Genomic DNA, 14325 nt, shown 5'->3' on the forward strand with positions numbered 1-14325 from the left:
ACATAAACCACAAGGTAGAAGCATCATTGTGATGGTGAGTGCTAGTAAAAGACAGAGTGATCGGCATTACTCCAGGTCATTCCAAATGCCTAAACCATGGTTACTAAATCAACCAAACCACGCTCGAGAAGATTATTTCAATTTATAGAGAGACTTATGGAGTTTGCAAACTAACCCAGACCCCCCCCCCCCCCAAGCAACAAAACCAAGTGGTTGCTCCATGTACACTTATTCCCACAAGTCACATGAAGGAACACATTTTTAATATCAAGCTGATGAAGTGGCCAATTATGCATAGCAGCCAAAGAAAGGAATAGACAAACAAAGTCCATCTTGGCCACCGGAGAGAATGTATCATTGTAATCCAACCGAACATCTGAGTGTACCCTTTAGCGACCAAACACGCTTTGAGACAATCCATGGTTCCATCAAGGCCAATCTTGGGAGTAAAAATCCATCGACAACCAACTATGGTCTTTCCTTACGAGAGAGGAACTAGTTCCCATGTCACATTGGGGTGAAAGGCTTTCATCTCATCAATCATGGCCTGGCGCCAACCAAGCTGGGATAGAGCTTCACATGTATCTTTAGGAATAGGGACAAAAGAAAGACTCAAAACAAAGGCTAGGCAAGTGATAGGCAATCATATTTCAAAAGAATAAAATTACAAGGATATTTTTAAAATCATTGATACAATATGGAAGTGTCAACGTCATTATCCTCTACATGCAACTAGTAACTTTTTTAATCCAAAATTCTTTTATGATAATCTGAAGTTAGAGTTTGATGAGGAAGTAATATCGAGGTTATATGTTTTTCATATCAAAATTAGTTCCAAGTCTTAAAGTGCAAGACAAAATAATGGGTGAATTATACACATACGAGAAAGCATAACGCATTTTTAGAATTCCAGTTGCAATTAGAGCAAGAAAAGCTAAATCTCCAAGTAATAATTATTAAATTATTAGCTAAGTAGATTTTGTTAATGGGCTTGTTTCCTTCATAAATAAGTCAAAAACTCCCCATTAGTAAGTCTGTTTGGTCCTTGATGTTGATCAGTATTCCCTAGTTCTTCCTCTTGCCTGGGTTTGTCAATATTAGCTAAATATTAAAAATCAACAACAATGTCTCCACCTTCTTCCCTCAAATCCAACATTGTACCAGCAATATCAGTCTACTGCACTGACACCTCTTGTATTTTGGTACTAATATTCTCCCCCTAAAGAGGTGATTGGTTGGACTGAAAATAACTGTCTTCTTCTCTAAATGTGACATCCATACTTACAAAAAACTTCTGGGTAGGTGGATGGTAGCTCTTATACCCCTTCTATGTAGCAGAATACCCAATGAATGTACATTTGAGAGCTCGAGAGTCTAATTTGCTGGTTGTAGGAGAGTGGTTTCAAACATAGCAGGTGCAGCCAAATACCTTGGGAGGGATAGTATAGGAAGAGACTCCCATTAAGAGCTCCAAAGATGTTCTGAAATTGAGAGTCATGAGTGGCATCCTATTGATTAAATAGGCAACAATAAGAACTACATCACCCTAGTAAACTTTGGGAACATAGCAAAGAACATTGACCTAGCAACCTCCAAGAGATGTTTGTTTTTCCTTTCTGATACACCATTCTGAGCAGGGGTATCAACACAGCTAGTTTGATGTATGATTCCATGATCTCGAAGATAGTCTTGGAAAGCAACATTATTATATTCTAAGCCATTATTACTTCTGAGGACTTGAATTTTTGTATTAAACTCTGTTGAAGTTTTGCATTGAGTACATTCTAGAAGATCAAGAAGAATCAAAATAAGTCGATTAGTTAGATTGGCGATATAACCGACAATGAGTTAGTTAGGTTAGTTCTAATTAAAACGGTTATGTAAGGGTAGTATAGGCTTTGTGTTGGTTTTTAAACACCCTTGTATTTTCCACCCAAATCATTTATAAATAGAGGGCATAGGCAGTCGCATGAGATCATCATTCATCTTTATTCTCTAATTGTGTACGAGTGCAATGAAATTGAGAGAGGAAAGGCTAGAGCAGTTAGTTCTTTGTAATCTCCATAGAGAATTGTACTTGTGAGCGAGATAGAGAGGGTTTCTTGTGTACTGATTTCTTCAAAATTTCTAGTGGAATTGCTCTCGGATCGAGGCTGGATGTAGGGCTGTTTCCGCAGCCTGAACCAGGATAAATTGCGCTTGTCTCTTGTTGTGGTTTGGTTGTTTCTTTCCCTTACCTTTTACTGATTTATATTATGTTTTCTGATTTTTGTTGTTTTGAATTCATTTCAAGTGAGAGAATGTGTGAGATTGGCATTGAATTGAGAAGATCCTAGAGCTCTTAATCCTAACAAACTGAGTAGTTACCATCTTGTAAAAGGACTTGAAACAACAACCAACTTCACTTTTATGTGTCATGAGATAAGCCCAAGTTGTTTGACTAAAGCAATCTATAAAGGTAATAAACCACCTATATCCAGTGAGTGTTTTAACCCTACTAGGTCCCCAAACATCTGAATGGACAATCATGAAAGGCTTAGTGCTCCTTTTATTAATTGCAAGGTAAGTACTTCTTGTGTGTTTACCAAACTCACAAGCTTCACAAAATACAATGGTATTACTGCATTGTTTACTCAAACTAGGAATAATCTTCCCTATCACTATAAAAGAAACCTAATTTTTTATGCTACTGCATTAGCTCCTTCTCAGTTGAGTTCAGTTGGTTAACCTTTAGAGCTTGGTCTTTAGGCTGAAAGAATAATTTATTGTCCAGCAAGTACAAGCCATCAACTAATCTACCAGAGCCAATCATTTTTCCTGTGCTCACCCCCTGGGAAACACAATGGGTAGGGAAAAAAATAACTTTACGGTTTAGGGATTTTGTGATAGAACTTACAGATAGTAAGTTATTTGCAAAATGAGGAACATGAAGAACAAATGACAATTTGAGGTTTTTATTACAATTAATAGTCCTTTTTCCATAAATAGGAAAGAGGGTACCATCTACAATTCTAACCTTTTCCCTACCGGAACATTGTGTACAGGTCAAATAGGAATTAGATAATCTAGTGGTCATATGGGCTGAAGCCCCAAAATCTATCATCCAAGTTGGTTGTTCTACAAAATTTGAGGAATAGAATGTTACCACAATACCTTGAGTAGGAGCACTACCAGCTTTACCTGCCTAGGCAGAATGTGATGTAGAAGTGATGCTTGAGTCCATCCTCATCTTAGCCATCAGTTGTTGTATGAAAATTAATTCTTCCCTTGAGAGAGAAGTTTTTTCAAGTTCTGATTGTGGCTCCCCTTCAATTTGGACAGTTTCTGACAGATGAATTAGATGATGTCCCTCCTACCTTTTTTCCTTCCCCTTAGTAGCTCTGCCATGAAGAGACCAGCGAGTCTCCTTTGTATGCCTAGGTTTTCCACAATATTCACATATCAACAGATTCTTACTGATACTCCCATGGTCGGTAGGGGTTCTATCAAATGACCATTTCACCATCATAGCTAATGTGTTTGTTGCAGCAGGCTGGAGCATAACACTCCTCCTGCTCTCTTCTTGGTGAACATAAGAATAAGCCTACTTCAAGGTGGGAAAAAGCTCTCTACCCAAAATCAGAACACTTATTTGGTCAAACTCTACATTCAACCTAGCCAAAAAATCAAATACTCTTTCTTTGTTAATATTTTTTGGATCTTAAAAGCATCCTTAGGACATTCCGCCTGGAAATCTTAATAATAATCTAACTCTGCCATAAAATGTTTAATTTAGCATAGTATTGAGAAACTGACCACTCACCTTGTTTAGTTTCATGAACCTTTTTTTGGATCTCGAAATTTGTGCATCATGTCCTACTTGAGAGTAGGTTTGGGATGCAACATTCCAAATCTTCCCTGTTGTATCAAGCAGTAGATATCCCTTGGCAATGTTTGGCCACATTGAGTTAATCAACCAAGACATCACAAGGGAGTTCTCTATCTCCCATTGTCGAGCTTGTACATCTCCAAGGGCAGGTTTTTGACTTTTCATACCAATGATGTAGTCTTCCAATCCTCAGGCTTTGATGAACAATTTGCAGGAATAGGACCGGGCTAGATAATTACTTCCATCTAATTTCACTGGGCTAATCAGCAAGGATGGATTTTCAGAGAGTACTGTAGTTTTAGGCCCCTCACTAGGCACTACAACCCCTGTAATACTAGATGATCTAACCTCCTCTTTAGACATTTTCGCCCAAACTATTGTCTTTTCTGCACCTAGCCTGATTGTGGCTCTGATACCATGTAAAAATAGCAGCAACTAGGCTTTGAAAGTGTAGGCAAAAAAGACTACTACCTCTTCGGTTATCCTCTATTTATAACCTCAGAATTTACAATTTAAGAATCTAAAAGAGGAAAGAATACATAAGGAAAATATATACAAGTGTTAGAAGATGTGGCTGATTCATATTCCTTATGAGGCTGATTCATGTTAATTCATATTCCTTATGAGGCTGATTCGTATTGTTTCATATCCACGGGAGTCCATGAGAGATTTATTTAATTACTTTGCTTTCCTTATTTAAGAGATTTGATTGTATATTATGTCTTGTATCTTTTTTGTATATTTCTTTCTATATTCGGTTGTTGTAGCCTTCCTTTTATTTCTTTCTAGATTTGGTAGTTTCCTAAATCTGCATAAGATAGGCTGTATAGTTTCCTAAATCTGCATAAGGCAGGCTGTGCCTATGCTGTATAAATTTACAGCTTGTGCTGCATCTTAATGATAAGTCAGGTTTTTTATTCTTTTCTTGACATGGTATCAGAGCCTTAGGATTAGTCCTAGGCCTGTCGAGATTGTAAAGCATGGCGGCCGAAACTGAAAAATCAGTAGGCATGACTGATGTTACAAAAAGTTCTAGTCAAGGCACTAGAAGGGAACTTTCGATCAGTCATAGTATTGGAGGAGAACTTCCGATTGTCCAAGCAGCCTATAGGTTGAATGGCAAGAACTACCTCAAGTGGTCCCAACTTATCAAGACTTTCTTGAAAGGCAAGGGAAAATTGAGTCATTTGGAGGGATCTGGACCGCAAGAGACTGATCCTATGTATGGTGCATGGGATGAAGAAGATTCATTAGTCATGTCTTGGCTATGGAACTCCATGAATCCGGAGATTAGCGATACCGTTATGTTCTTAACAACGGCAAGGGAGATATGGGAGGCGGTGAAGATTACCTATTCGAAGGTACGTGATGCCGCTCAGATTTATGAACTTAGGACCAAGGCAGCAGCAACCAAGCAAGGGAATCAGTCTATCACCGAATATTCCAACTTGTTGCAGACCTTGTGGCAAGAATTGGATCACTATCAGTGCATCCAAATGAAATGCAGTGAAGATGCAGCAGTCCAAAAGAGATTTGTAGAGAAAGAGCAAATATATGATTTCTTGGCTGGACTAAATTTAGAATATAATGCTGTTAGAATTCAGATTCTTGGTAAGCCTAATCTACTCTCCTTAAATGAAGTAATTTTTATTGTACGTGTAGAAGAAGGTCTAAGAGGAGTTATGTTGGAGCATAGTCACTTGGAGAATTCAACTCTATTGACTCTAAAAGGAGCTGGACGTGAAAGAGGGATTAAAGAAGATAAAAGATTCATGGATGCAAGCTGGACCACAAAGAAAAATAGTTTGTGGTGCACTTTCTGTAAGAAGCCAAGGCATACAGTTGATAAATGTTGGAAGCTTCATGGGAAGCCAACAAAAGGAGGACAACAACTTAAGGCTAAGGTTCAAGCCTACACTGCCAATGGTCAACAGCCATCTCATATGACCAACTACAGTGACCAAGAGCATACAAAAGGCAAAGAAATAGGATTGATGGGGCTCAAACAGGAGGAGATTGAGAAGTTAAGGAACCTATTGGGGTCTCTTGAAAAAGAGCAAGGTGTCAGTGCTTCAAATCTTGTCTTCACAGGTATTACTTTCAATTCTTGTTGCTTAAATGCTTCAGATTTAAGTTTTAAATCACACTGGATACTTGATTCCGGTGCAACTGACCACATAACCCATTCTTCACACAAATTTCTAAACTACAAACCATGCCCCAATACTAAAAAGATTGTGTTGGCTAATGGATCTCTAACTACTGTTGCTGGAATAGGGGATATCCTTGTTAACAATTACCTAATTCTGAAAGATGTTCTCCATGTCCCAAAACTCTACACCAATCTCATCTCTATTAAAAAACTGACCCAAGACACTAATTGTCGTGTCATCTTCTATCCAAATTTTTGTGAATTTTAGGAAAAGGACACGAGGAAGAAGATTGGGCATGCTAAGGTGAAAGAGAGGCTGTACTACCTTGAAGAGTCTAGTGGGCTGAGTGATAGAAAACATTTTTCTCCTATATCTTTTTTAGCTAAATCCAATAAGGATGTTTTATGGCTTCATCATTTTCGCCTAGGACATCCATCCTTTATAGTTCTTCGGTCTATGTATCCCTCTTTGTTCAAGGGATTAGATAATAGTGATTTACACTGTGATGTTTGTCAATTTGCTAAGTATAAAAGAGTTTCATTTCCTCTTAATAATACTCAATGTGCTCTTCCTTTCAACTTAATTCATAGTGACATTTGGGGTCCTTCTTCTATTCCTAGTATTTCGGGTGCTCGATGGTTTGTATTGTTTGTGGATGATTATACCCGGGTTGTGTGGTTGTATCTTCTAAAGAACAAATCAGAAGTATGCACCATTTTTCCTAATTTCTATACCATGACTAAGAATCAATTTGGTATTGGAATTAAAAGAATGAGAACTGACAATGCCAAAGATTTTTTCAACCAAACTCTATCTCTTTTCTTTCAAGAGATGGGTATAATTCATGAGTCTTCTTGTGTTTATACCCCTCAGCAAAATGGAGTAGCTGAGAGGAAGAATGGACATTTGTTGGCAGTTACAAGATCCTTGTTATTTCACAATAATGTGCCTAAACGCTATTGGGGAGAAGCTGTCTTAACAGCCACATATCTCACCAATAGGCTTCCTTCTAGGAATCTTGACCTCCAAAGTCCTCTTCAACTTCTTGCTAAGGCATTCCCAGAATTTATTCCAACAAATCTTTGCCCAAGAGTGTTTGGTTGTTTGGTTTTTGTTCATAATCATTCTCCTCATAGAGGGAAATTGGATCCTAGAGCCCTTAAGTGTGTCTTTGTTGGATATTCCTCCACTCAAAAAGGTTATAAGTGTTTCCATCCTCCATCCAAGAAGCTGTTTGTTTCGGCTGATGTAAGCTTGGTGGAGGACCAATCATATTTTGATATGACTGATATTAAGGGGGAGACCAATTCATTGGATGAACAGTCAAGAGAATTCTATTTCTCAAATTTTCCAATTTCTTCTTCTCCTTCAAATCATCCTCAAGATTTCTTAAATCTGGTTCCAAGAGAGAATGTTCACTCTTCTTCTCACCCACTGCAAGTCTATTCAAGGAGAAAAGGTCCTGATTTTATCTCTAAGCATGCTGAATCATCTAATCCTTGTGTAGATCAGTGCAGCCCTCAACCTGATTCACCCAAGAGTCCTAATTTACTTCAACCTACAGTCTCTACTGCTATACCAGAACCTATTTCAAGCAACACCCAGCCATCTAACCCACTTTTGGATGCCCTAGACATCCCAATTGCCTTAAGAAAAGGAACCCGAGCCTGCACAACATCCCCTACATCTATTCCTTAGTTATTCTAAATTGTCTCCGACACACAAGGCCTTATTGACCAACCTTAATTCCATCCCTATCCCAAAAAATCTATCTGAAGCTTTAAGTAATGATAATTGGAAGGAGGCCATGAAGGTGGAGATGACTGCTCTTGAAAAGAATCAAACCTGGGATTTAGTCCAGCTACCTAAAGGAAAGAAAACTGTTGGATGTAGGTGGGTATTTACAGTGAAATATAAATCAGATGGCTCTCTTGAAAGGTACAAAGCTAGGTTAGTGGCCAAGGGTTATACACAAACATATGGTGTGGACTACATTGAGACGTTTGCTCCCGTCGCAAAAATGAATACTGTCAGAATTTTGTTGTCTTTAGCAGCTATGTTGGACTGGCCATTGTATCAATTTGATGTTAAAAATGCTTTTTTACATGGGGATTTAGAAGAAGAAATTTATATGAAAGTTCCTCATGGTTTTGGATTGACTAATCATGGAGAAAATGTTGTATGCCGATTGAAGAAAGCCCTATATGGGCTGAAACAGTCTCTCAGGGCTTGGTTTGGGAGGTTTACAAAGGTGATGCTTGGTTTGAACTATAAACAAAGTCAAGAAGATCATACTCTTTTTATTCATCATTCTAAAACAGGTAAACTCACTGCTCTATTAGTATATGTTGATGATATCATTGTGACAGGAGATGATAAAGACGGTATTGATGCCTTGAAAAAATGCTTGATTCACGAGTTTGAAATAAAAGAGCTAGGCAATCTAAAATATTTTTTGGGTATTGAGGTGGCTCGATCTAAGGAGGGTATCTTTATTTCACAACAAAAATATGTGCTGGATCTTCTACGGGAAACTAGTATGTTGGGCTGTAGAGTAATTGATACTCCAATTGAACAAAATCATCATATTGGTGCTGACCTCGAAGAAGGGGCTGTTGATCGAGCATCCTACCAACGGTTAGTGGGGAGGCTCATATATCTTTCTCATACAAGGCCAGACATTGCCTATGCCGTGGGCGTAGCTAGTCAATTTATGCATAACCCCAAAGAAAGTCATCTTAAGGCTGTACACCGTATTCTTCATTATCTTAAAGGCAGTCCCGGTAAAGGCATTTTATTTAAAAAAGGTGGTCACATGTCTGTGGAAGCATACACTGATGCAGATTATGCTGGATCCCTTGTTGATAGATGGTCAACCTCGGGTTATTGTACGTTTCTTGATGGTAATCTTATCACATGGAGAAGTAAGAAGCAAAATGTGGTGGCTAGATCTAATGTGGAGGCTGAATTTAGATCTATGGCTTTGGGGATTTGTGAGTTGTTGTGGCTCAAAATAATCTTGGCAGATTTACAGATCTGTTGGACAGCTCCTATGCGGTTATATTGTGACAACAAATCTGCTATTAATATTGCCCATAACCCCGTCCAACATGATAGGACTAAACATATTGAAGTTGATTGACATTTCATTAAAGCGCAACTTGAAGGTGGCTTGATTTGTACTCCATTTGTTCCTACTGGCGAACAACTTGCTGATCTATTTACTAAAGGGGTTTCGGGTAGCATATTTCACAAGCTTCTATACAAGATGGGAATGTATGACATCCACACTCCATCTTGAGGGGGAGTGTTAGAAGATGTGGCTGATTCATATTCCTTATGAGGCTGATTCATATTGTTTCATATCCACGGGAGTCCATGAGAGATTTATTTAATTACTTTGCTTTCCTTATTTAAGAGATTTGATTGTATATTATGTCTTGTACCTTTTTTGTATATTTCTTTCTATATTTGGTTGTTGTAGCCTTCCTTTTATTTCTTTCTAGATTTGGTATTTCCTAGATTTGGTAGTTTCCTAAATCTGCATAAGATAGGCTATATAGTTTCCTAAATCTGCATAAGGCAGGTTGTGCCTATGCTGTATAAATTTACAGCTTGTGCTGCATCTTAATGATAAGTCAGGTTTTTTATTCTTTTCTTGACAACAAGAAACATCCTAATTATAGTTTATATACATTCACGATTATTTTAGATTGATTGCTTTGATGTCTTCCTTGATTACTATCATAGAATCAGTCATTTACAATCTTGCACCACTAGAGTCAACATTTCCATAATAACCATATACTTACAACTGTAACAGTTATCTTGCTTGCTATCCTTACTTGAGATTCCAATAGTATATACATTTAGTTTTTTAAATATATTTTTTGTAACCATTTTTAATTTTCATATATTTTTTAGTTTTTAATTATAAATTATATATTTAGTTTTTATATGTATTTAAGGTTTAATTTTATATATTTTGTGTAAGAGAGAGAGAGAGTTTAAAATTTCCAGGGGCATAATGGTCAATTTACACAATCTGTTAAGGGTAGGAGAGGTCATTGCCATTTTCGAACAGTCAGGATATTTTTGTCTTTTCACCTAACCTCAAGGGTGTCATGTGTATAATTTACCATATTTTAAAATATCAGATACTAATTTGCAAAATCTATGTGGGGGTGGGGGGGGCGCGGTGGCAGGGGGAGAATTGCTCACACCATGATTTCATGTTTTCCGTTTCATGTCAAGTGTCGTTTTCCATAACTACAGAGCCTAAAATATTTGTAAGGTGATCTAAAGACTCTCATTTTGCCCTTTTTACAGAGAATACATGACCTAAACATTCTCTAAGCAAGTTGATTCAGCCATGAAATGCTCAAGTTACCCAACAGAAAATTTAAAATAAAAGAACCTACAAAGACGTGAAGAACAAATCTATTATCACTCTTTAAATACCAATTATAAAGCAAAAAATTCGATTTAATTTACTTCACCTGCTCAAAAAACTATCTTTGTGTGTGTTTGATAAGAGGATTAAAACCTCAAAAAAAAAGCTCAAGGAATACAAGTTAAACTAACAAAATTAAGAGATTGACAAGAGTCCGAGACCAACACTGACCTCGTCCAGGTCCCAGTAAAGCCCCTACAGCCAAGCCACCTTTCACGTACGAATTATGAAGTACCTCCCAAAGTGATCCTAAACCAGAATATAAGACAAAAGGGCAAACTTAAAATTAAGGCCTGCAGACCCTTAAGTATTTAATTAATCAACAGCCACTTAATTAGTTAATTAATCAATTTAAGGGTCAGCATATTACCATGAGCAATATGAATCCCAAGAGAATGCAAGACATGCGAAGCGTGTGATCCACAACAGAGAGCCACCAAAGTCCAAGCGAAAGTCACCTTGTTCCGATTCTCCACAAGCAAAGCCTCCTTCTTCTCCACAATCTCCTTCCACTTGCTCACCTTCTCCTGCACCCCCATCCCCGAAACCCTCCTCTTCGACGGAAACCCGCACTCGCTCAGCCTCCGGGCCAAATCCTCCACCACATCTTCCTGAATTTCAACGGGCTTCAACCGGACAGCCACCGTCTCCGTCAGCATGTTCACCACCGCCGACTCGACTCGTTCGTCGGACGAGAGAATCGACTTGACGCGGGACACGCACGCGCCGCACATCATCCCGGTGACGTCGATAAGCACCGATGACGACTCGCCGCCCCATTGTTGCTCTTCCTGTGGTCGAAACCCCGGAGATGGAGCTCTAAACTCAACGGCCTTCGCAACAGTAACGCTGCCTGTTCTCCGTCGACGTTGCGGCCGGAACACAAGTTCCGGCGTAGGATACCGCCTCCGATCGAAGAGAGATCGTCGCTGAAGATTACCGAATCGAGTGAGGTAGAAGCGGCTGCTGAAGCGGAGATTGGGGCGAGGCGAGAGAGGAATTCGGAGGAGCTCCGTTGTCATTTTTACAGACCGTTGAGAAGACAACGACGAGGACGAGCTATTTGACTGATTGGGATTGTGATCGCAGGGCTGAGGACTTGGGATAATGTGATAGCGAGACACGTGGCAGTTCGCCATTCATGTTCCAAGGTTGATTCCTTTGGCTGCTAAACTGCGGCTCGCCTCACCTTAATTTTTTTGTGGTCAAACTGAAAGGCAGATTGCGTGGTCGGCTTACTCATCTCACTGTCTCGCACACATTCGTCTAGCAAGCAAGAGTTATGCTATCTGTTCACATGGGCCTTTACACAGAGAGTTACAGGAGAGGATGTATCATAATAAATTGAGGTAATTTATTACGAGAAAATGAAAAGAGAGACACGAGGCAGGAAACGGCCAAGCCCCTCTTCTCCATCGGCGAAGTCACCATTCTCCGTCGATGAAGTCACTGCTCCCGTCTCTCGTTTTTGGATCAGCGTCATCGTTCCGGTCAATTTGCCTCCCGCGATTGCTCCCGTCTCCGTCGTTCCTCAACCTTCTATCTCCGGCTTCCCCGAGACCACTTCTCCACCATGAGCTGTAGTGCCACCATTCTCCTCCCGATATCACCATAGCCACCGCCTCAAAGATCCCCGTGAAGGCATCGTTGTCACCGACCTCCCCCTCTTCATCTCGCTTGGCATGGAGGGTGGTCCGATTCACCTCAAGTGCCCGCCGATGCCCTTTTTCGATCAACACCACAAAGGCACTGCTGCTTGACGATTCAGATCTGCCTCCCTCTGATCTCTCTATTTACCTCAATCTCTGCCCATGTCCCGATCTCCCTGTTTCTGACAAACCGTGGTGTCGCTGCAAGCTCACATCGGGAGTTAACACCGGCAACACTATTGATTTTGTACTTGGCCGATTTCATAACTACCGATTTAAGTCACATTCGTATTTGTTATGAATAGAAAAAATTTCATTTGCTAACAAAAAGAGAGAATAATTCAAAAAATATAGAGGCTGTTTGGCTTCGCGATTTGACCGTTTATAAGTCATTTATGTAGTGGATTCACTATGTTGCGTTTGTGTTTAAGTATTTGGTTTAGCATTTTAACTTATACGTTTTGCCATTGAAAAGCTGCTATAGTAGCGTTTAGCAAAAGTTGGTGCCCCTAACTTTGCTAGAAAACGTTGATAAATTGACCAAGAAAAATACTAAAATACCCTCAAATATTTTTTATATTTACACGCGTACCCTTCATTATCGTTGCATGATACATCTTCTCCCTCAAAGCTATCTTCCGATCATCTTCTTCAGAACCTCTGCTCTACCATTACCGTCGCTGCACCGTCGCCCCTTCTCCATACCATCGTTGTCGTCGTCCAACTAGGTCATCGCAGCAACCTCATTCCAGATTCGGGTTGCACCATCACCGATCCTTCTTCCAGATTTGTCATCACAAGCCGCCTTCGATTTTGGGTCACGCCATCACTTGCTACTTCCTTCTTCTCCGATCTGCCGTTACCACATCCTTCTTCTCTAGATCCGTCATTGTCGTTTCCTTCTTCTCTAGATCCATCGTTGTCATCTCCTTCTTCTCCAAATTTGCCTAGCTTCCTCTCCAAATCGGGCGTCATCGCTGGTGGGTCTCCTTCTTGTCGCGCCATCACCCCCTCTTCTTCATCAGTTTATATTATATATATTGTGTATTTTTTTTGTATTTATATATATATATTTTATTACAACTTATTTTTATATATACGCTGTGCATTTTTTGTATGTCAAGTTTCTTTCCGTTTCTTTTGTGTTTCTTTTATATGTCAAGTTTTATATATATATAATTTTCATCAGTTTTATATGTATATATTTTTTTTATGTCAAAAGATAATTATTTAGAAATGATATTACAAAAATTATATCTTTAAAGTTTTACAAAATATATGAATTTCCAAACATTTTTTGAGTTAATAAAAAATTAGTGTAATTTATAGGATGTAAATAGTAATTGTTGTAATTTAGTAAAATTTAAGCATCTAATAGTAATCCTCATGGCCCAAATTTATTAATAAAAATGAATTCTAAAATATTTCAATATTATTTTTTATATTGATTTTGATGTTTTTCCATTTAATCTAGTATTGAAAATCAAATTTCAATAAAAATATCTATCCAAAATATCTATCAAATTTAATATTTATGTATAAGTATTTTATAATGTATCAATATATATATATTTAATATTTTTATGCACTAAACCAAAATTTATAAACCTAAAGTATTGTATTAATATTTTTTTGATAATTATATATAATTTATTGACTTGTAATTGTAAGTATTCTATTAATTATAAATTAATTTATAACTTATTTGATCAAAAATAGTATTTTTAAGCTTTTTAATTATATTATTTAGCATTATGTCTATTTTAGTCTTTTTGTCAAGTTTTAATAACTTATCAATTTTTACAAACCAAACATATAACTAATAATTGACAACTTAAAAGCACATATATCCAAACACATTATCAACTTAAACACTATCTAACTTTTAAATTAAAAGCTAAATTACTTAAAAGTTATTAAAAAAAATGCTAAGCCAAACAACCTCATAGTCATTCTAATCTGTTGCATTCACAATTCTGAGTCCAATTAGCAAAAAAAACAAACATATTACACAAGATAAGCACTGTAGAAGACTACGAGAGAGATGTTGCACTCTATAGATTTTGGAGGGAGAGGGGGAGACTTTAGATAGGGGCAAATTAATCAATTTATCCTCATCTATAACTAATTTATAAAGAACCATCTGTACAAATAGCATAACTCAGTAGCAAGCAGTGGGTGATGGCACGAAACAGTATTGTT

At 38.1% G+C, this 14325-nt stretch overlaps 1 protein-coding gene across 3 annotated transcripts in view; it reads right to left on the reverse strand.

Moving 5' to 3' along the window:
• The window catches only part of LOC127813427 (copper-transporting ATPase PAA2, chloroplastic), a 119442-nt gene extending 107080 nt beyond the window's left edge, over positions 1–12362 (reverse strand). For 2 of the 3 annotated variants that reach the window (XM_052354388.1, XM_052354387.1), the window contains exons 1-2: positions 10845–12362; positions 10646–10723 (exon numbers count right to left, since the gene is read on the reverse strand). In XM_052354388.1, coding sequence (XP_052210348.1) covers positions 10646–10723; positions 10845–11613 — 847 coding nt within the window. In that variant the 5' untranslated portion in view covers positions 11614–12362. The remainder of the gene's footprint in view (positions 1–10645; positions 10724–10844) is intronic. The other variant, XM_052354389.1, reaches the window with a different exon arrangement.
• Between the last annotated feature and the right edge of the window lie 1963 nt (positions 12363–14325).

Source organism: Diospyros lotus, chromosome 11, assembly GCF_014633365.1.
Source record: "Diospyros lotus cultivar Yz01 chromosome 11, ASM1463336v1, whole genome shotgun sequence".
In the NCBI taxonomy this organism is placed as follows: domain Eukaryota; kingdom Viridiplantae; phylum Streptophyta; class Magnoliopsida; order Ericales; family Ebenaceae; genus Diospyros; species Diospyros lotus.